This window comes from Alosa alosa, chromosome 22, assembly GCF_017589495.1.
Source record: "Alosa alosa isolate M-15738 ecotype Scorff River chromosome 22, AALO_Geno_1.1, whole genome shotgun sequence".
NCBI lineage: Eukaryota > Metazoa > Chordata > Actinopteri > Clupeiformes > Clupeidae > Alosa > Alosa alosa.
The window spans coordinates 14442150-14461359 of record NC_063210.1 but is presented as its reverse complement, the minus strand read 5'-3'; the positions used below and the strand labels follow the sequence as shown (position 1 = coordinate 14461359).

Genomic DNA, 19210 nt, shown 5'->3' with positions numbered 1-19210 from the left:
GTCAATCTGGTGTTTTAATTGTCCTTAGGGGGATTTCAGCACAAATCAGATCTTCTGTGTAATTGTGTGGAAAGGAGGGCAACCCTGAAGTGGATACATCAAGCCTTTCACTCAACCACTCACCATCTGGGAAACACATGCTTGCCTTCCAAGTCAAGTCGAGTCAAGTAGTGCTTTATTGTCACCTTAGCAACATACATACAGCATTTTGCAAAGACGAAATGTCGTTCCTCATCTACCACAGTAAGGTGCAACATGTACCGCAACAGGTAGGGGACAGTCATACATGCTAAACATACTTAAACATACTATATACATGTACATAGGAGACATAAATGCGCACATTGATCACACTGTGAAAAGTGTCGGAAAAAAATATTAGAACTTTGGTGAATTGTATAAACAGATGAAATGGCATGAAACATTTGTCTATATGTAACATTAACTAGAATGGATAATCCATTCGTAAAAAAACACAAGACAAGTTCCCAGAAATCTATGCTACTTTATAGTCCCATACAGTAACTTTTGTGTTGTTATGCCATTAAAGCAACCATTCAACAGTTAAAGTAACCATTCAACAGTTAAAGCAACCATTCAACAGTTAAAGTAACCATTCAACAGTTAAAGTAACCATTCAACAGTTAAAGCAACCATTCAACAGTTAAAGCAACCATTCAACAGTTAAAGCAACCATTCAACAGTTAAAGCAACCATTCAACAGTTAAAGTAACCATTCAACAGTTAAAGCAACCATTCAACAGTTAAAGCAACCATTCAACAGTTAAAGTAACCATTCAACAGTTAAAGTAACCATTCAACAGTTAAAGCAACCATTCAACAGTTAAAGTAACCATTCAACAGTTAAAGTAACCATTCAACAGTTAAAGTAACCATTCAACAGTTAAAGTAACCATTCAACAGTTCAGGACAACACAGACAGTTTTTTTTTTTACCCAAGTTACCTTTTCGCTCATAAACATGCTGAGCATTCAGACAAGTCTCTACATGAGAAGCTAAATCTCATGTAATTACATATAAGACTGCATCCCCTGATGTGCAGATTTGCAGAGGTCACATACCAGAGACTCCCAAACGAGTGCTTCTCCTAATGACACCAAGTGGTTTTTTGTTTGTTTTGTTTTTTTTCCTCCAAAACAACATTGTGTAAAGTGTGTTGTGGGTTTGGTGTTCATTGTAGCAAATTGTGTTATTTGCCATTTACCAAATGCTCTTATCAAGAATTACAGTGAACTAAGAACCGGGGCGGTACCCCTGGAGTAATGTGGGGTTAACGGTTAATGGTGGCAGCCCCTTGGGTTGAACTCACAATGTTTTAGTGCCCAGACACACTTGACTACAACTAGGCCATCACCACTCTATGCTTTAAAAGTTAAAGTTATAAAACAGTAAATTTCCATTTTCATGGCTCAGTCTTCCAATGGCATTATGTTTTTCATATCTAGTAGTTCCCTATACTGTCTTTAGAAATATAATGCCATCTGTGGTTGATCAACTATGCAATGCCTCAGTGATTGTAGACGGCTGCAGAATACATATGTGTACATGTCCAACAGACATACATATGCTGTTTATCCTTCACACATGTCTAATTCTGTGCCATACGTAGTGTCATCATCCATCCATGTCTTGTCTCTGACCTCTGTTTTTTAAGCTTCCCACCCCTTGACTTGTCTTGTGTCATTTTGCCTACCCACCTCTGCACTGCCCTTTGTTTTCTGAAAAGCACTATAGGAAATTAATGTATTGCGTTCGAACAGTATGTCTCACATTTTTACTAGTGGTTGCTGCGGACGTAATTCTGCATCACCGCAGCTATGTGGCTGGCCAAGTTAGGCTGAGGGAACATATTAACCTTAAAAAATTCTATTAAGTTATATTTACTTGCCTTTAACAACTTTCCGGCGTATGTAAAACAAAGTGTCTCGTTCCGAATTAAAACATTTTAACAAGAAAACACAAATTTAGAAGTTCTAATGTGTCCCCCCACGCACACCAACACATTGTTAAGCAAGCATTTTGGGAAAAATACTTTAATGAAAGCTAAATTTAGAACAAGTGTGTCTTCCTACCATAACCCTTTAAGAAGACAAACCACTTGTGCCTATATCATCAAATTTTCAAATGTTAAATTGAAATGAAATTTGGTAAACCATTTGGGGTTAAAATATATATAATTGATCATCAAAATATTTTTTTTCTCCTCCTGACTTGAACTTAGTTTTATGATGAGCAGCATAATTGATATGTACTCACGCATTGTAATTCTTTAGTTATGTGGAGTTTAGACCAGAGAGGCTGGGGGAATCAGGCATCATCATGTTCTGTGGGGGTGTAATTTTGGTCAACCCTGAATCATCAATGTGAATCATTGATCCTGGTTTCTGTTGCTGAAGCAGGGCTTCCCACGGGCCGTGCCCTGGCGGTCACAACACCAAATGTGCCAATCCGTCAGCTCCCGTAGGCCAGTCTACTGTCATCCCTCCCCTTTATAAGAGAGGGAGTCTGACAGAGAGAGCCCAAAGCTGCCCAAACCTACATCAGACAAACAGCAGAGACAATCAGCAGACACATCCAGGAAAGGTAAGCTTTCCACTAAACATTTATATTTCTTCATTTAGCAGATGCTTTTATCCAAAGCGACTTACAGAAAGAAAATAACACTCAAGCTACAGTGCAAAGGAGACCTTAGCTAGGAATTACTATTGCTTCAGGGTTGGGTTGGTTGGGTGCAACCTGGACTCATTAAATACTACTACTACTAGGGAAGAGTGCAGACATTATCAGTACTTGTCAAGTGTGGTAGGAGGAGAAGAAGGTAGAGGAGGGAGTGCATGGTAAGCAGAGGCGGACAGAGTACACAGCTTCATTACTTGAGTAAAAGTACAGATACCCTTTGCTAAATTTTACTCAAGTACAAGTAAAAGTACAACAGTCAGATGTCTACTTAAGTAAAAGTACTGAAGTACTTGTTTTTAAAAGTACTTGAGTATCAAGAGTACAAGAGTAGCCTACATTTTCTAAATATTGCAATACTACTGCCACAGTGCTTACATTTATGTACAGAAACGTCCTACATGGAGTTATGAAAAATTTTTAATGTTAATACCTTGGAGAATGTAAAATGAATTGGAGGTAAAATCAAGTCATTTTCATCTTTTTACCATGTTGCCAGGGATGGGCAGTATTTCTAATACATGTATTTAAAAAACATATTTCAAATACAAAATACTATTTTGTAAAAACTGAAAAACTGAAAACTATCATTAACTTGTTCAGAAAATTGAAATAGTCTGGCGAGGTGGGGCCACAGGTTGGCACATTCCCGGGATGGACTTGCTGCATCTTCATCCATTGTTTCGTCCATGGTTTAGTCTCTTATCTAAATCTAACCATGGAGTTGACTTTGGCGGAAAGCTGAAGGGGATTGCTGATAGGCTGTCCCAATCAGTGGCGCCGGCACAATCCAATCACGTTTGAGAGGGAAACAACAAATTGAGGATTTCCGAGATTTTTCTTTTTTCCTTTTTTTTTTAGAAGTAGTTATGGGTACTCACGGTTATGGATAGAAATGTAGTGGAGTAAAGAGTACAATATTTCCCTCTCAAATGTAATGAGTAAAGTCATGAGTACTCCCCAAAAATGATACTCGAGTAAAGTACTGATCCCTCAAAATTGTACTCAAGTACACTCAAGTAAATGTACTCTATTACTGTCCGGTTCTGATGGTAAGTGTGTGTGTGTGTGTGTGTGTGTGTGTGTGTGTGTGTAAGGTTGTTAGAAGTGCTAACAGAGGAGGTATCCTTGGACGAGTTGGGTATTCAAGAGCTTCTTGATGAACTTGATGAAGGATTAAAGCATTGCAATAATTCAGCATCAAATTATTGGTTTGGTACATAGTTTGTTTTATTGTTGTTTGCGTTTTAACAGTTTGCCCAGTTTGTAATTTGTAGTTTGCCGATAGATGGTGGTTATCTCCTGTGTGTTGAAGTTCTAGTGTAGACAATAGATGATAAATATAAACACTAGTGTTAGGTTGACAGTTATAGATTACTGTTGGTTCACTGTGGTTCTGGCTATGTCTACTAAACTTTCTGACTTTCTGCTCAATGTATGAGGAATGGTCCTTGGTATGTCTTCATTTCCGCATATGTGTTTACACGCAACCCCTGCAAGGCCCCCATCCTCCAAACACACACACGCACACGCACACGCACACGCACACGCGCACACGCACACTCACACGCACACGCACACACACTCACACGCACGCTCGCACGCACGCACACCCACGCACACACGTACACACGCACAAGTCACTGGCGGTTGTAGCAACAACTGGCATGCTTCCACTATCCAAAGCTGCTTGTCTTATTCAGAGCAGATGCCAGAGTCTCATGCAGCTTAAATCTCCCCATTCCATCTGCAGGTCTAAACAAACCCCATAGCTCAAGTTTGAACAAAAAGGAGAGGATGCAGATCTTATTCAGTCTGATCGCAGCTCTGACGCTAGTCAGTCGAATCTCAGCGGTAAGGGAAACTTTTATCTTCAATCTGAACAATCATAGAACCATTATGTTGGTCTATGACTCATGACATGTAATACAGCTAAGTAGTAGAAATATAATACAGCTAAACAAGGAGCCCAGGAGAGAGAATGATTGATGTTCTTCTCTTTGCAGAGGCTCTTAAGAGAGAAAAGGCAGAATGTTTACGTGTTTACTACAGACGATGCAAGTACAGGTATGTGTGTGTGTGTTTGTGTGTTTGTGTGTTTGTGTGTGTGTTTTGATTGGGATCTTTATGCATATATACAAGTGTATACATTCACAGGGTCTTTTACAATATGCATATTGACAGGATTTTGGAACCAGGAGGTACAGCCTATTTTAAATAGTTTTGTCTTATTCTCCTCTAGAGCTTTCTTCCCTTTGCCAAAATGGTGGTAGTGCCTTAATCTATGAGGGGGCACATTTGTTGTGCATCTGTCCCGACGGAATTTCGGGAGAGTTCTGTGAAAAAGGTGAGTCTTGTTAAGTCACCGAAATGCAATCCCAATAATGTGCCCATGCTTATTATCACACCTTGTCTGTATGTTCTGGCGAGTCATTCGAGACACTCACACTTCCACCCCCCCCCCCCCCCACCCCACCCCTCTCTGCTCATTCTGCGTTCCAGTCACCTCTTCCCCCGTTGCCCCTGCCAACTGCTACACTGGTATTGGGCTTTATTATGAGGGCACAGAGTCACGGTCACGGAGCAGTCGGAGATGTCTCAGGTGGAACTCAGACACCAGTGATGAGAATATCTGGACATCTAGTTTAGAACGGAACTACTGCAGGTTAGTTGAGTTGGAGTTTTTTTTTTTGTTCTTCATGATGCACCTGATGTTATTCACCTGATTAAAATGATGGCAAGTCTTAGAAATTCCCCAAATTGCACTGATTTCTCCAGTCTCACTGATAGACATGCTTAGATTTGTATTATTTATTCATCTTCACAACATTACACGCCCAAAAATTGAAGATACAGAAATGTTTCAACCACCTAAGACTTTGCAGATATTGACACTAAAATGTTTGTTGTCAATGCAGGAATCCTGACTACAGCCGTAAGCCTTGGTGTTACGTAAAAACAGCGTTTGGTCCCATTAAAGAATACTGCAACATCCCACCCTGTGTCAGAGTGCCTGGTATGTAGGAATTGTGAAAAATCATTGATAGGATAAAAAAAAATGTGCTTATGTGCTTTCCTGGACACTAATCTGAAAATCTCCTCAATACACAGTAGGACCAACAGTTCAACCTTATCCCAGCAAGCCAGACAATGGTAAGCTAGATGGATTTAATAATCAACCATCTTTCTCAGTGTTTTTGTACATCATCATCAAATACATAGAAGAATATAATAATAGTAAGTTTGTCTGTTTACCTTTGCACTAAAATTGTGAGATGAAGGACTCAATTATTAGAAATTTGAGGAACAGATCACCTGTGCAGATCAGTCATAATCGGCATTTGTCTGTGTGTTCTTATCCATGCTCCAAACTAATACATATTCATCTCTTCAACACAGCTAGACCAAGTGTTCCTCAACCCACTCAACCAGGCACTGGTAAGCTATGAGATCTTTTTTTAAACATTTTCAAAGTAGTGTTATTCAACTTCAACATTAATCCTAGACTAAAGTATTTGTCAGCTTAACTTTCTGTCACACTTATTGCCCAAGTTACTGTAGGTATTTTGAAGAAGCAATAAATATAGTGTTTTTCAAATCCCATTCCCTGAAACGTTTGTAATATTCCCATACATTTCACAGTCAGTTGCTTTTCACAAAACCCAGCTGATCCCTTGTTGTGAGTGAGGCTTACTGGCTTACCATGCACAGACTTAGTGAGTGAAGTGTGGTGTGTTTGTCTTTTACATTCCAGAGCACACCTGTGGCGACAGACAAAACAAGCTGATGAAGATCGTGGGCGGATCCGTGACACCTGTGGAATCCCAGCCATGGATGGCGGCCATCTACTGGAAGAGCTCCTCCCACCGGAAGTCCTTCCTCTGCGGGGGCAGCCTGATCGCCCCCTGCTGGGTGCTCACGGCAGCACACTGCTTCTCCGATGGGTGAGGGCCTGGCACACTTATGCAGATAGAAAAATGAAAGGATTTTATCAATGTATCTGCTTCAATGGAGCATTTCCTTGTTAAGCATGATGCTCACTTCTGCTAACGTGGGGTATGTTTTGTTGTTTGAATAGATTCTCCTCACATATTAGCAGTAGTCAATACCTATACCCCAAGCTCTCTGGTATGAAGTGGACAGAATAAGTAAGAATAGTACTAGAGGGGATGAAACTACTTCCTGGAGATGAGTAATAGAGAGATATTATGTACTTGTCAATCATATATATCCACATATTTTAGGTGAAGGATAAATAGTAGCATTTGTTTAGCTGGTGCTTTTAAGATTAGAAGTTATGGATACATACAGTATACTATTTTTTTGCTTGATGGCTTGATGTAAACAGATTTATTGATTGACTTCCTGATTAGTTAGTTGGTTGGTTTGTTGACTGTTCATCTCTCCACAGTCAGAAGACCAAAGCCAATCAAGTATCTGTGATCCTTGGGAAGAGTGCTATCAACGAGACAGTTGAGATGAGTGAACAAAACTTTGACGTCACTGAAGTAATTGTTCACGAGGAATTTGACAACAGTCAGGGAAGCTTCAATAATGACATAGGTAAGTGTCATCATGTGTAAGTAACCGTCATCATGTCTTTGTTTAAATTTAAGGACATATAAATCTGCACTTTAGCACTTACTTCCTATGTGCTTAAGTAGTTCAGCACGAGTAATTAGCCTACAGTTTAACTGTGTAATGTGTCTGTCAGGTCCAACATTTACTGTTGCAACTTAGTATGTTTTGTGCAGCACAATCCTACAGGATTTCAAAATATGGAAACAAAATCGATGAACATTATCAACAAGACAGTGCAGAAACAGCAACAAAAAAGATAGCAGAGCAGACAACTCATTTGGTAACTCATGGCAGCTCATATGGCAAGTCATCTGGGCTTCCCCCCAGTCCTCCAGAAAAACATGCCCTTTCTTGCCACTGTAGTCATGAATATTTCTAAAAATAGTTGGCACACCCTTTTATTTTACCAACTCATACTGTTTGTTAGTCATTTGACTGAACCATTCAAGGTCTCTTCATTCAGGCTGATGTCCTGGTTGTGACCCTTGGTCTCATTGTTGTTTCGTGTGGTTAGGCAGCTTCATCAAATGCTGATACATGGGTGGTCTGTGGCTTCTAACCACATGACAATTTGAGACGTGACCACTTACCTGTTCTGAGAAAGCGAGCGAAAGAGAGAGAGATAGACAGAGAAAGAGAGAGAGAGAGAGATAGACAGAGAAGGAGTGTGTTTGCAAAGGTGTATACATATACTTTCTGATTTTGAGTGGGAGCAAAGAGCCCTCTCATTGCACAGGATTTAAGATTTAAGATAACAACTTTAAAATTGGTAAACAATCAGAGGCGGACAGAGTACAGTCAAATAAACAAATACATTTTACTCAAGTACAAGTAAAAGTACAACAGTCAGATGTCTACTTAAGTAAAAGTACTGAAGTACTTGTTTTTAAAAGTACTTGAGTATCAAGAGTACAAGTCAGTAGCCTACATTTTCTAAATATTGCATTACTACTGCCACGGTGCTTACATTTATGTACAGAAACATCCTACATGGAGTTATGAAAAATGTTATTGTTAATACCTTGGAGAATGTAAAATGAATTGGAGGTAAAATCAAGTCATTTTCATCTTTTTACCATGTTGCCAGGGATGGGCAGTATTTCTAATACATGTATTTCTAATACATGTATTTAAAATACGTATTTCAAATACAAAATACTACTATTGTAATTGAAACACTTGAAGCGAAAACTATCATTAACTTGTTCAGAAAATTGAAATAGTCTGGCGAGGTGGGGCCACAGGTTGGCACATTCCCAGGATGGACCTGCTGCGTCTTCATCCATTGTTTCGTCCATGGTTTCGTCTCTTATCTAAATCTGACCATGGAGTTGACTTTGGCAGAAAGCTGAAGGTGATTGAGAGGGAAACAACAAATTGAGGGTTTCCGAGATTTTTCTTTTTTCCTTTTTTTTTTAGAAGTAGTAACGGGTACTCACGGTTATGGATAGAAATGTAGTGGAGTAAAGAGTACAATATTTGCCTCTCAAATGTACTTGAGTAAAGTCATGAGTACTCCCCAAAAATGATACTCGAGTAAAGTACAGATCCCTCAAAATTGTACTCAAGTACTGTACTCAAGTAAATGTACTCCGTTACTGTCCGGTTCTGTAAACAATATATTACTCTAAATATTTTCTCACATTTTCTCATCTTACAGTATGTGTTGAAAATAACACAACTTGTGTTGTTTTGAAACACATCTCTATGTCCAGATAGGACAACACAATTTGTCAAATTTACAGATTACAGAATGTGTTGAAAATAACACAATTTGTGTTGTTTCTAACACATTAGTTTTAGTGTATGTTCTGCTAACACTGTCTTGTGCTCCATAGCCCTTCTGAAGATCCAGTCCTCAACAGGACAGTGCGCCAAGGAGTCCGACACCGTGAGGACAGTGTGCCTGCCAGTGGCCAGTCAGGCTCTGCCTGCCGGAGATGCCTGTGAAATCGCTGGGTACGGGAAAGAGAAAGAGGGTAAGGTTACTGGCAAGGGCCAAATTCCACATGCCAGTTGGACAGCTTCATAAGTAATCACATAGGCTAGCCATCATCTGAATGTCAATTAAAGTACAGCTGAGCACAGTGTATCACAGATATTTTACAAATGACATTAAGTTTAGACCATAGATACATATATATCTATATATACAGTCTATGGTTCAGACACTAGAATTGCCTTCTGTCATCCCATGCTTGTCCCCTTGTATTTGGTAATTGGACATAGCCTAAATGGATTGCTGTCCTAATTGTATTGTAAATGTGACTCTTTTTTGTAGGTTTATGGTACTATTCCCAGTACTTGAGAGAGGGGAAAGTGGACCTCATATCCCAGGACGTGTGCTCGAGTAAAACACACTACGGAAACATGATTACAGACAACATGTTCTGTGCGGGCAGCCCCAACTGGTCAACGGATGCTTGCAAGGTATGGGAAATCTCATTGTCAGAAACAGTATGTAATTATAGGTATAGCTATAATACAGTCTCATATGTAGGATTTATTTGAAACAATACATTTGAAATATTTTAATGATCACTAGGGACCACTCCATTGGTCCTTCAAACAATGCTTCATGAGCACAACCAAAGTAGATCAAAAGAAGACCAAAAAAAAGGTATTATGGCTAGTACTTAATGTTGCCACTTGTATCTTCTAGTAATAGTTTTGACAGATGCAGTAGTAACTCCTAGCTAAGGTCTCCTCTGCCCTGCAGCTTGAATGTTATTCTCTTTCTGTAGGTTGCTTTGGATAAAAGCGTCTGTTAAATGAACAAATGTAAATGCAAATGATGGTTATTGACTGACACTTCATTGCTCATTGCTTTCGGTATGTTCTTCTGCCTGTGTAACAGGGAGACTCCGGGGGTCCGCTGGTCTGCGGAGTGAACGGTCGCATGGTCCTCTTCGGCGTCATCAGCTGGGGGGATGGCTGTGCCAAGGCATTCCGCCCGGGGGTGTACACCAGAGTTAGCAACTACAACAGCTGGATCGCCAAACACACGGCTCAAGCCTCTCCGAAAGCAGACACGACTCGTTTACGGGAGTGAGGGGCGGGCGAGGGGCCCATCTCACTTCCGAGCCGTGACATGCCGACTGACTGCGTTAATCACTGAGAGGTTCCCAACGTGACGGGTTATGAGTTGCTGCGCAGCACATTAAGAAACGTCGCCCACACAAAGCTCTTTTGAGCCGGTCGATAGTGTGTAAGACATTTTCTTCTAACATGTAATTTAGAAATGAAACAAGAAATAAAATTAAGACTAAACGATCTATCTCAGAACTAATCCATTATAGCCCACTGGATAAGGTCATATAGGTCCAGTGACACATGGTTTTAGTTGGGAGCAATTTTGGTGTGTTAGAACATTCCTAAGGGAAAAATGTGCGAATATCAGACATCCTACCAGTGATCTTGGTGCTGTAAAACTCTTGTGGTTGATTCATGTAATCCACTAATTAACTTATTTAACTAAATAAGTCTGGAATTGTGCACACATTTGTACCATCAGCCTCAACTGCTCCCACACTATACCACAATTTGTCACTTGAACCCTTTGAACTATCATAGTGTAGGAGGTCACATTGTTTTATATGCTAAATCGTTTAAAAAGCTTCTGCAAAAATCTAATTTAGATTTGGGGCGAACTTAGTCACCGTCACCTTTCTGTGAATCACTGCTGCTTTAGTTTTAACATGTCTTGAACCATGACCACTGCTATTTCATGACTAGATATCTTGTGTAAATAGAGTATATTTTATATCTACTTTTTGTGCGTTGTGTGTGTCATTACATTTATCAAATGTACAGTTGCAGTTCATGTTTTCCTTCTCTTTTTTATGTGACACTTTTATCAAATAAATTATTTTTTTCATAAGTTCTTTTGATCTTGTGTATATTTACTACTGACTTGTTTCGAATTCTTCTTCTAGTATTCTTTCAAAACAGGCCAAGGCCACCGGCATAACTATCATGTGAGTGAATGATTCGGTCTCAAAAGAGCTCTTTAAAATTCAGAAGGATAAATTATTTTGAAACCAACTTGATCCAAAACAACAGACCTCTTTCTCACACACACACACACACACACACACACACACACACACTGTAATCTCCAGTGAAATGCTCTTTGGACGTGACTCATCAGCAGCAGCTTGTGTTTTGGTTACTGTCCATAACATCCATCCATCCACCACCCACTGGTCTCTCCACTCAGGCTTCTGGAATCTTTCTTGACCCATGGAGTTACCACAAGTGCTGACCACAACACTTTGAACATTTCAAAAGGCACTCCATGGTCCAGGGCCGCGGCGAGACCTGGGTTGGACAGAGGATTATGATAGGGTTCCACTTGATCTTGTTTGCATTTCTGACTTGGACAGAGATTGATGTGCTGTTTTGGCTGTTGTGCTATGTCAGTTTTCCAAGGGCTAATGATCTGTTTGGAGCGGTGAAAATGACATCAGTACTAAAAAAGTGTTTCCACAGTTAAATAGTCTACATCTGGTGTTGTTAATTGATTATGAAGCCTGACCTATTTTCTTGTGAGAGTTGCACGATGCAAGGGTGAGGACAACACTGTCGTCTCCATGACGACCTCTAAGAAATATTCTGTAAAAGCTTACTGAAGGGGGGCAATCAATCTCATTGCCAGGAAAATCCATGCTTTTCATGTCATGACCTCATTGTTTGAGATTTTAGGCTGTTGGGGGGCTTCTACATTTTGGCCAAGATGATATATTAATACTTTACAGCTGTTAAAAGATTGCAGCTGACACAAAAAACATGATCACCCTGTGCTGTTGATTTTGTAATTTGTTGCAGATTCCTTTTTCTTCAAATACATCTATTCACCATGTCTGTCTTTCCTCCAGATCTTAAAAGAGTATCATGACATAGTCTTGTAATAGGAGGCCCTGCTGTTTAAACTGGTTTATCTGATACTAATGACACTATGGGATACTATGGGTCTATTTGAGAAGGGATCACACATATCTACTGAATGACTTTACTTGGGAAGTCCTGATAACAGCTGCATGATTTGAACACCAAACTGAAGGATTAGTGGATGCCCTCGACAGACTAGGGTCAAAGTAGCTGTCTGACTGTGTTACTGTTTTGATGGTACCACCATAAAGATGACGGGCAAGGTGGGGGCCATACCATACCTCACTACACATTAGCCATTACAGCAAATAGTCATTTAGGGTGACTGAGCGCAAATACTGTAGACATTTAAGGTGACTAAACTCAACACCTTCATCACATATACTCATTTAAGGTGACTAAACTCAACACCTTCATCACATATACTCATTTAAGGTGACTAAACTCAACACCTTCATCACATATACTCATTTAAGGTGACTAAACTCAACACCTTCATCACATATACTCATTTAAGGTGACTAAACTCAACACCTTCATCACATATACTCATTTAAAAGTGACTAAATTCAAAATCCAAAGAGGTCAAGCCACACAAATGAATTAGAAACACAAATGCTTTCATTTCTTGTTGAAAGCAATCTAGCAATTCACCTAGAAGATACCTGAAGATGTTGGACAATCAGAGTAAAACCAATCATGCAATTACAATTTAGTATAAAAATAAAAGATCAGCTGCAAAATCAGCTAATTTTTCAAAGCATGCTAGAACTGCATGAGAACATCTACTTTAGGCCTTTTCTGGAAAAAAAACTATTGCAGTGTTTACAAAAGCATCTGGAATGTTTAAAATCATCGGTGACCTTGAGAAACAGAGATCTACAGTATGTAAAAAAATCGCCGGAGTTCTCCTTTAACTCAATGCCTTCATTTGGGCACTGACTTTGGGAGGCTCTGAGGTAAGGGAGATTTGTAATTATGACACCAAATTGTAAGTAAATTGTTATATATGATTTTAATTTGGAATATTTAATTCAGGTTTCCATTAAAGTTAGAATGTTTTACTGTGACTTTAATTACAAGTGTGTCTACATATTACAACCGCTAGGTGGCAATGCGAATTAAACATACAACAGAATAGATAGACGTTCTCAGTGGTTAGAATAGAGAGCATTATGAACACTGTGACAATGAAATCTACTTGGATCATCCATTGCTTTAAATGTAACAAACTGATCTAGAAATAAACATACCGGTGTTAAAGAGATAATGCTGTGAGATCAACACAAAACCATTAAACAATAAATTCTCAAATAAATACCGAAGTAGGTTTACACAGATCAAACACTACTTGTAGATTATAAAACTGGATTGCAGGGAGCAAGCCTACACTACACACTACACTACACTACACACTACATGCACGTCTATTACACTTAAAATAGTGGGCCTGTTTGTGTAGTCTAAAAAAAGTGTCTGTTCCCCCAAGTCAGACCACCCATGGTGCTTGTCACTGGACATTGTAGGCTACCTTCCCAGCCAAAGCTTTGATAGTTTCCAGGTTGCAGATTAAAGGTTATTATGAACACATAAGGTTGTGATTGAGAAATCAAATTCAATGAAAAACATTGATGGAGAAGATATAGTCAGACAACATGCCATCATTAGGCCTACATTGACCGTTTATTACATATTATAGTGCAAAAATGCATAAATAACCTACCACTAGACTTCCTAGATTTCTAGATCGAGTATGAGCTAAAGCAGTGTTCAACTACAGCCTACATAATTCCCCATTTTAAAGCATATCCACATGTATAGTGTTGTAATAGGCAAGCTAAAACAGCTATGACTTAGCAACATCTTAAATAACATCTTAAACCTAAGAGCCATTTGTAATATTCACCTACTTCTCTTTCTCATCAAGGCTCTTCTAAGCCCAACTGAGTGTTGCTGACAGCCACTTTTGTAGGCCTACAATACCAGAGGACACTTCATATTAGCAAAGCTGTTCCTCTTGGACAAGGGCGAACAATATGTGATGTGTGTGTGTGTGTGTGTGTGTGTGATCATACTATCTTGATGAATTAGCCTATGGAGCATACATGTAATCCTCTTTCTTTGAACACTATTTCTCTTTTTGTATTTCGCTTTGAATAAAAGCCTCTGCTAACTAAATGAATGTAAATGGACAGAGAGGGGGTGGGCATGCACAATTCAGCGTGGTAGTCTTTATTAGGTGAGCCAGTCAGATAGGGAAGGTGAGGGATATGGGGAGGCCTAAACAGCCTGCTCACAGTTCATCAAGGCCCTGATGTGTTTACTTCCAAGGTCAACTTCCTGAATTCCTTCTTTTGGGAATCTTCCTTATTAGGTCATGGGCTGCACTCCAGTCGTCTCTGGAGAGATGCTGTGGGAATTCCATGGCTGGTTTGGCTGGCAGTTGCATTTAAATCTTCCAATATTGTTGTTGCAGTCTGTCCCGTAGTGCAGGAATTTGAGCTATTTGCTACGCTGCCACACTGAAAGTGATTAAGAAATACCCACTATGACCTGATGAGCCAAACCTGCATCGACTCTCAGTCCTTATGTATCAGCTGATTTCAAAATTAAAATGATCTGACAGTAAAAAGGTACAGTATTTAAACAAAATAGAATAAGAGTCCATATGGATACAACTATAGTTTCACTTTTTGTATTTTAAATTAGGCCTTATCAGTTATCACTCTACCACTAGGGTGAAAGGATGCTCCTAGAAAACATGTAAGATGAACAGATGGAGGTTTAAAAAAAGCATCTAATTATAGCTTGTAGTTTATGGTTTTCACACATTTGCCATATTCTAATCCATCTACGTCAGAAAAGGAAAAAAAAGAAACAAAACGTGCACAAATGGGGCACCATATTCATTTTTGTGAGACTCGAGGCTACGTCTGGAGCTAGTGGATATTTCAAACTATAGACACTAAGCAAACTATAACTGATTTTTTTTAATATATTAATTTATTTTGCTTGAGCATGGCTGTTAAACCTTCATGGTACTCATCCACTATAGAGTGACGCGCCATAACAGTTCACGTTCGCCTCTGCAAATGATTATAGGAATTCCTTCTTCGCAACAGTGGATGTTGTATTTCCCTTTTTAGGGCATGAGAATTTATTACGTAATTTGGGAAGAACTCGCGTCTCTAGCAAACTCGGCTACAATACTGGGAGGAGTTGGGAAAGCGAAGAGTAGCGTTGAGTTGCACCAATCGACTCTGTGGTTACGTCTTCTACCAGCCTCCTATTGGTCAACAGGCTGCAATTGAATTCATTGAAGTTTAGGTTGGTCGTCTACAGTGAACTGCGGCCAGTGATCCTCACGTTGATGGCAAGTCGGGGAGTGAGACTTCTTTAGTCCGCTCTCGAAGTGAATCAGTGCGTAAAGAGGCATCGGATACAGTAGAGTTTCGGAGCGAGCGCATTCAAGGAATCGAGAAATTTCGGAAGTCGGTTCTCTCTGCCCTCTTTTACATTTTTTGTTTCTTTCTCGGACAGCGGACTTAAGTTTTCATCATGCCGGTGTTTCACACAAAGACGATAGAAAGTATCCTGGAGCCAGTGGCTCAGCAGATATCCCATCTGGTGATAATGCACGAGGAAGGTGAGGTTGACGGAAAAGCTATCCCAGACCTCAGCGCTCCCGTGTTAGCGGTGCAGGCAGCTGTCAGCAACCTCGTCCGGGTAAGAGCTATTCTTTTCCTCAAGGACGCTAGCAGCCCTAGAACAGTTTACCTTCTCTCTGTTTTATTGCCCGGTGTCTCTTTGTTTTGCCCAGTATTCACCTGCCCTACAGTTGCAATGTGGAGGTTCACGATTATGTTTGGATATCATACGAATATGACTAGGTTAGCCTATCGAAAAGAAAGTTTGGTGAAGAGTTGACTTTCATCATGAAAGGGTGACGCCTTTCCCTTTGGAATTATGCCCTTCCCCCTTGACAGAGGGGCAGGGTAACCATGAGTTGACTGCGGTGCCATGCTCTGTCACAGGCTATATCAAATGACTTGCCGGATTCGTCAATTAATTCTTCCCAGAGTACCAATTAGATAACCACAGACCACAATTAATCACGCAGCAACTTTGGTGTGCGTGAGGTAAGTTGCCCCACCGCCATAGGTGAGGCGATGTGCTGATGTATCAAACTGTTGCTTCCTCAAGATGTCATTGGTTTCCCCACTTACCAAAACTGCTGGGCTATATTGTTGCAATAGTTTTGGCTCACAGAATTTAGGAACCGGTTCAATAGGCCACTACCACATTGTGGTTCTTTATAATGTCTTCCAATGATTAGAAGATAAGCCTATTGCTGACAGCTTACCCTCTCTTTACTTTAAATACAACAATATTTAAAGAGGATGTCCTCTTTCTTTTTATGTACTTCTCCATGTTTTTTATACACAGAATCTGAAGGATAAGGGTTGGTTCCTCCTCAGATATGCCACTCTGACTGACATATAGGGTCAGTTTCCTGTCCACAGCATTAAGCCTAGTCCTGGACTGAAAGCTACTTCAGTAGAGATCTCTATTGACAAAAAGCTTTCAGTCTGGCACTAGGCTTAATCCATGTGGGAAACCAGCATATTATGTCCCAATGCAAGGCACATTTGATTTAGGCCCATTAATGGAAACTATGATCTTCTCAAAGGCCATCATCATAATGGACATGAAAACAGCACCACAGAGACGGGAACAGGAACATGGTTAGGTCTATCAGCATTTCGGCAGAACTGTGGTTTTTGGCTAAAGAGGAAATAGAGATATTGCTCATGCATTTATCATTACGAGCAAGGCAGTAGGATGCTGTCAGTTTCACAGCTATTTCAGTGTCATGACTAAAGGAGTGAAGCACTCAAGACGTGATGGCCTGGTACTAGCTGTTCGGCCAAATCCAGAGGGCCCTTATGTGGCTTATGTAAACTCTTTGAACGCCCTTTTTTTCATTGTTCACGTTTCCTCACCCTACACTCCGTCTTCCTTCCATCTGAGTTGGCTTGTGTCTAGGAATGTAGCGGTAGCCCAGTTAACATCCAAGTATTCCTAGTAGTTTCAGTTCTTGTTGGTTGAATGCTGTCTGTCTTGCTGTCACTTTCACTTGCTGTCAACAGTTAAATGGCAAATGACACGTACTGTAAATCAGTTGAAATCTGTATGGAGGTCTGTTTTCAGAATCTCACGTAGTGTAGACCTACTGATGTTCGTTTACTTTGTGTTGATGTCAGTATTGCAGCACAACACCATTTCATTCTTTGCATCCATTTCTCATTGAGTTTTGAACTCTGTGAAATGGATAAGTTCATTCTCTGCTACAATCACGAGCTGCACATTTAGCAGGCCTTTGCTCTATCACTTTACTGATCACATTTTTCCCAATCCTGGCACGAGATATCAAGCACTAATTATTTCCTGCTCTCCTTAGAAACTGTGCTTGGCTTTTTACCCCCTTTTTTCCTGAAATCGCTTGTCTCTGAGGAGAGAAACGTGTCTCCTTCGCCTTGTAAATCTTCTTTTCTCACACAATATCTGTCTGAATATATGGTGATACCCTCTATAGAGATGTCTCTGCCCTTCAATGTGTGAGCTGTAATTCATGTCATTAGGTGCTCATTGAGTCTAATGTCTTTTCCCAGACATCCAGACTGGCTTTGGTAGAGCCAGGGAAAGCAATTCAACCCATTGTCACCACTATAAGGGTTTGCCTTGCATTATGTAGGTTTAGCTTGATTGAGCCTTGTAGATCCCACGATGGAGGGCATCATTCCAACAGGAATCTGTATTACCGTAATTTCTCGACTATTAACCAAGGTTTATACATTGATTTTGCTAAATGTCTTCAGCTAGGAGGTGAATACACGGTGCGGGCTATACATGGGAATGTATCTCTAAAGCTCAATCTGATTCTGATTTGTTGGGCTTGTGGTCACTGTAGTTAATAAATGGGAAATTACTGTAAACATATGGACTATATCCAGAGATGCTTTAGTATTTCCCCCACGAAAATGGGAAGAGATTTGTTTAAATATAGGGTGCACTAAGCTGTATGCCCTCACAAAGTCAAAGTCAAAGTCGGCTTTATTGTCAAGACATACAAAGAGATCGAAATTGCGTTTCCTACTACAAGACATATTTTACCAATACATAGTAAATTCAAGTAAACAATATAAAAAGTAAAAATAAGAAGGCACATACAATGAAGAAATAAGAGCAGCAAAATTTGGTAGAAATTGTGCAATTGTGCATACAGTAGACAGTCAATATAATAGTGCAAAAGTCAGGCCAATAAATGGCTGAGGTAGTTTTGTTTGACCTAAGTATGCAAGTGGCATAGTGGTGCAAGTTATGTAAGAGCAGCAGAAGTGTGTTCAGAAGTGTTCAGGACAACAGGACAACAACAACAAGTTGCAAGTGTACAAGTGGAGTAGTGCAAGTGGAGTAGTGCAAGGCAGCCATTTTGGGTCTAAAAGTCAAAGGATGTTATGTAGCTGAGGGGGGAGAGGGGGAAGAGAGTTCAGGATCCTAACAGCCTGGTGCATGAAGCTGTTGGTGAGTCTGGTGGTGCGGGAGCGCAGGCTTCTGTACCTCTTCCCAGAGGGCAGTAGATCAAACAAATTGTGAGCGGGGTGACTTGCATCTCTCACAATTTTGGTCGCCTTGCGGGTGAGGTGGGAGGTGTAAATGTCCTTCATACCCCAAGTGGTAAAACATCACTAAGAGCACTTTAGACATACATCTCAGGAATTGTTATAATTCTTGTTATTATCTTGTCATTTGTACTGCAATTACCAATATACTGTTTTATTGCCGTGGTGGGAGTAAGCACTGTAATGTCCATTTGTATGGATGAGATAAGCATCACTTGGTCTTTCCACTGAGTCTCAGGTCTAAATGGACCAGTTTGATGGGATGTAAGCAGAATATGGTGTTAAGGATAGGGACTATTGTATGTAGTGACTAGCCATTCTTTTCAGGACACTAAAATATATCATGTAATGATTCACAT

General features: G+C 40.1%; 2 protein-coding genes across 3 annotated transcripts in view; both read left to right on the top strand.

Moving 5' to 3' along the window:
• The first annotated feature begins 2545 nt into the window (after nucleotides 1-2545).
• Nucleotides 2546-11146, top strand: plaub (plasminogen activator, urokinase b). The gene is made up of 13 exons (XM_048233545.1): nucleotides 2546-2604; nucleotides 4451-4551; nucleotides 4704-4764; nucleotides 4940-5044; nucleotides 5200-5362; nucleotides 5616-5713; nucleotides 5809-5850; nucleotides 6097-6135; nucleotides 6452-6641; nucleotides 7109-7260; nucleotides 9117-9257; nucleotides 9560-9708; nucleotides 10136-11146. The coding sequence occupies exons 2-13, from the start codon at nucleotides 4495-4497 to the stop codon at nucleotides 10328-10330; spliced, it is 1392 nt and encodes a 463-aa protein (XP_048089502.1). The 5' UTR covers nucleotides 2546-2604; nucleotides 4451-4494; the 3' UTR covers nucleotides 10331-11146.
• Nucleotides 11147-15499: 4353 nt separating this feature from the next.
• vclb (vinculin b) overlaps nucleotides 15500-19210 on the top strand; it is a 38044-nt gene continuing 34333 nt past the window's right edge. The window contains exon 1 of one of the 2 annotated variants that reach the window (XM_048233264.1): nucleotides 15500-15894. In XM_048233264.1, coding sequence (XP_048089221.1) covers nucleotides 15727-15894 — 168 coding nt within the window. In that variant the 5' untranslated portion in view covers nucleotides 15500-15726. The remainder of the gene's footprint in view (nucleotides 15895-19210) is intronic. The other variant, XM_048233265.1, reaches the window with a different exon arrangement.

Bases quoted from the DNA above. Each gene is read 5' to 3' on its own strand.
- plaub (XM_048233545.1), top strand. From the start codon at position 4,495: ATGCAGATCTTATTCAGTCTGATCGCAGCTCTGACGCTAGTCAGTCGA. The intron at 6,642-7,108 runs GTGAGGGCCTGG...ATCTCTCCACAG, and splicing joins GCACACTGCTTCTCCGATGG to TCAGAAGACCAAAGCCAATC. The intron at 9,258-9,559 runs GTAAGGTTACTG...TCTTTTTTGTAG, and splicing joins GTACGGGAAAGAGAAAGAGG to GTTTATGGTACTATTCCCAG.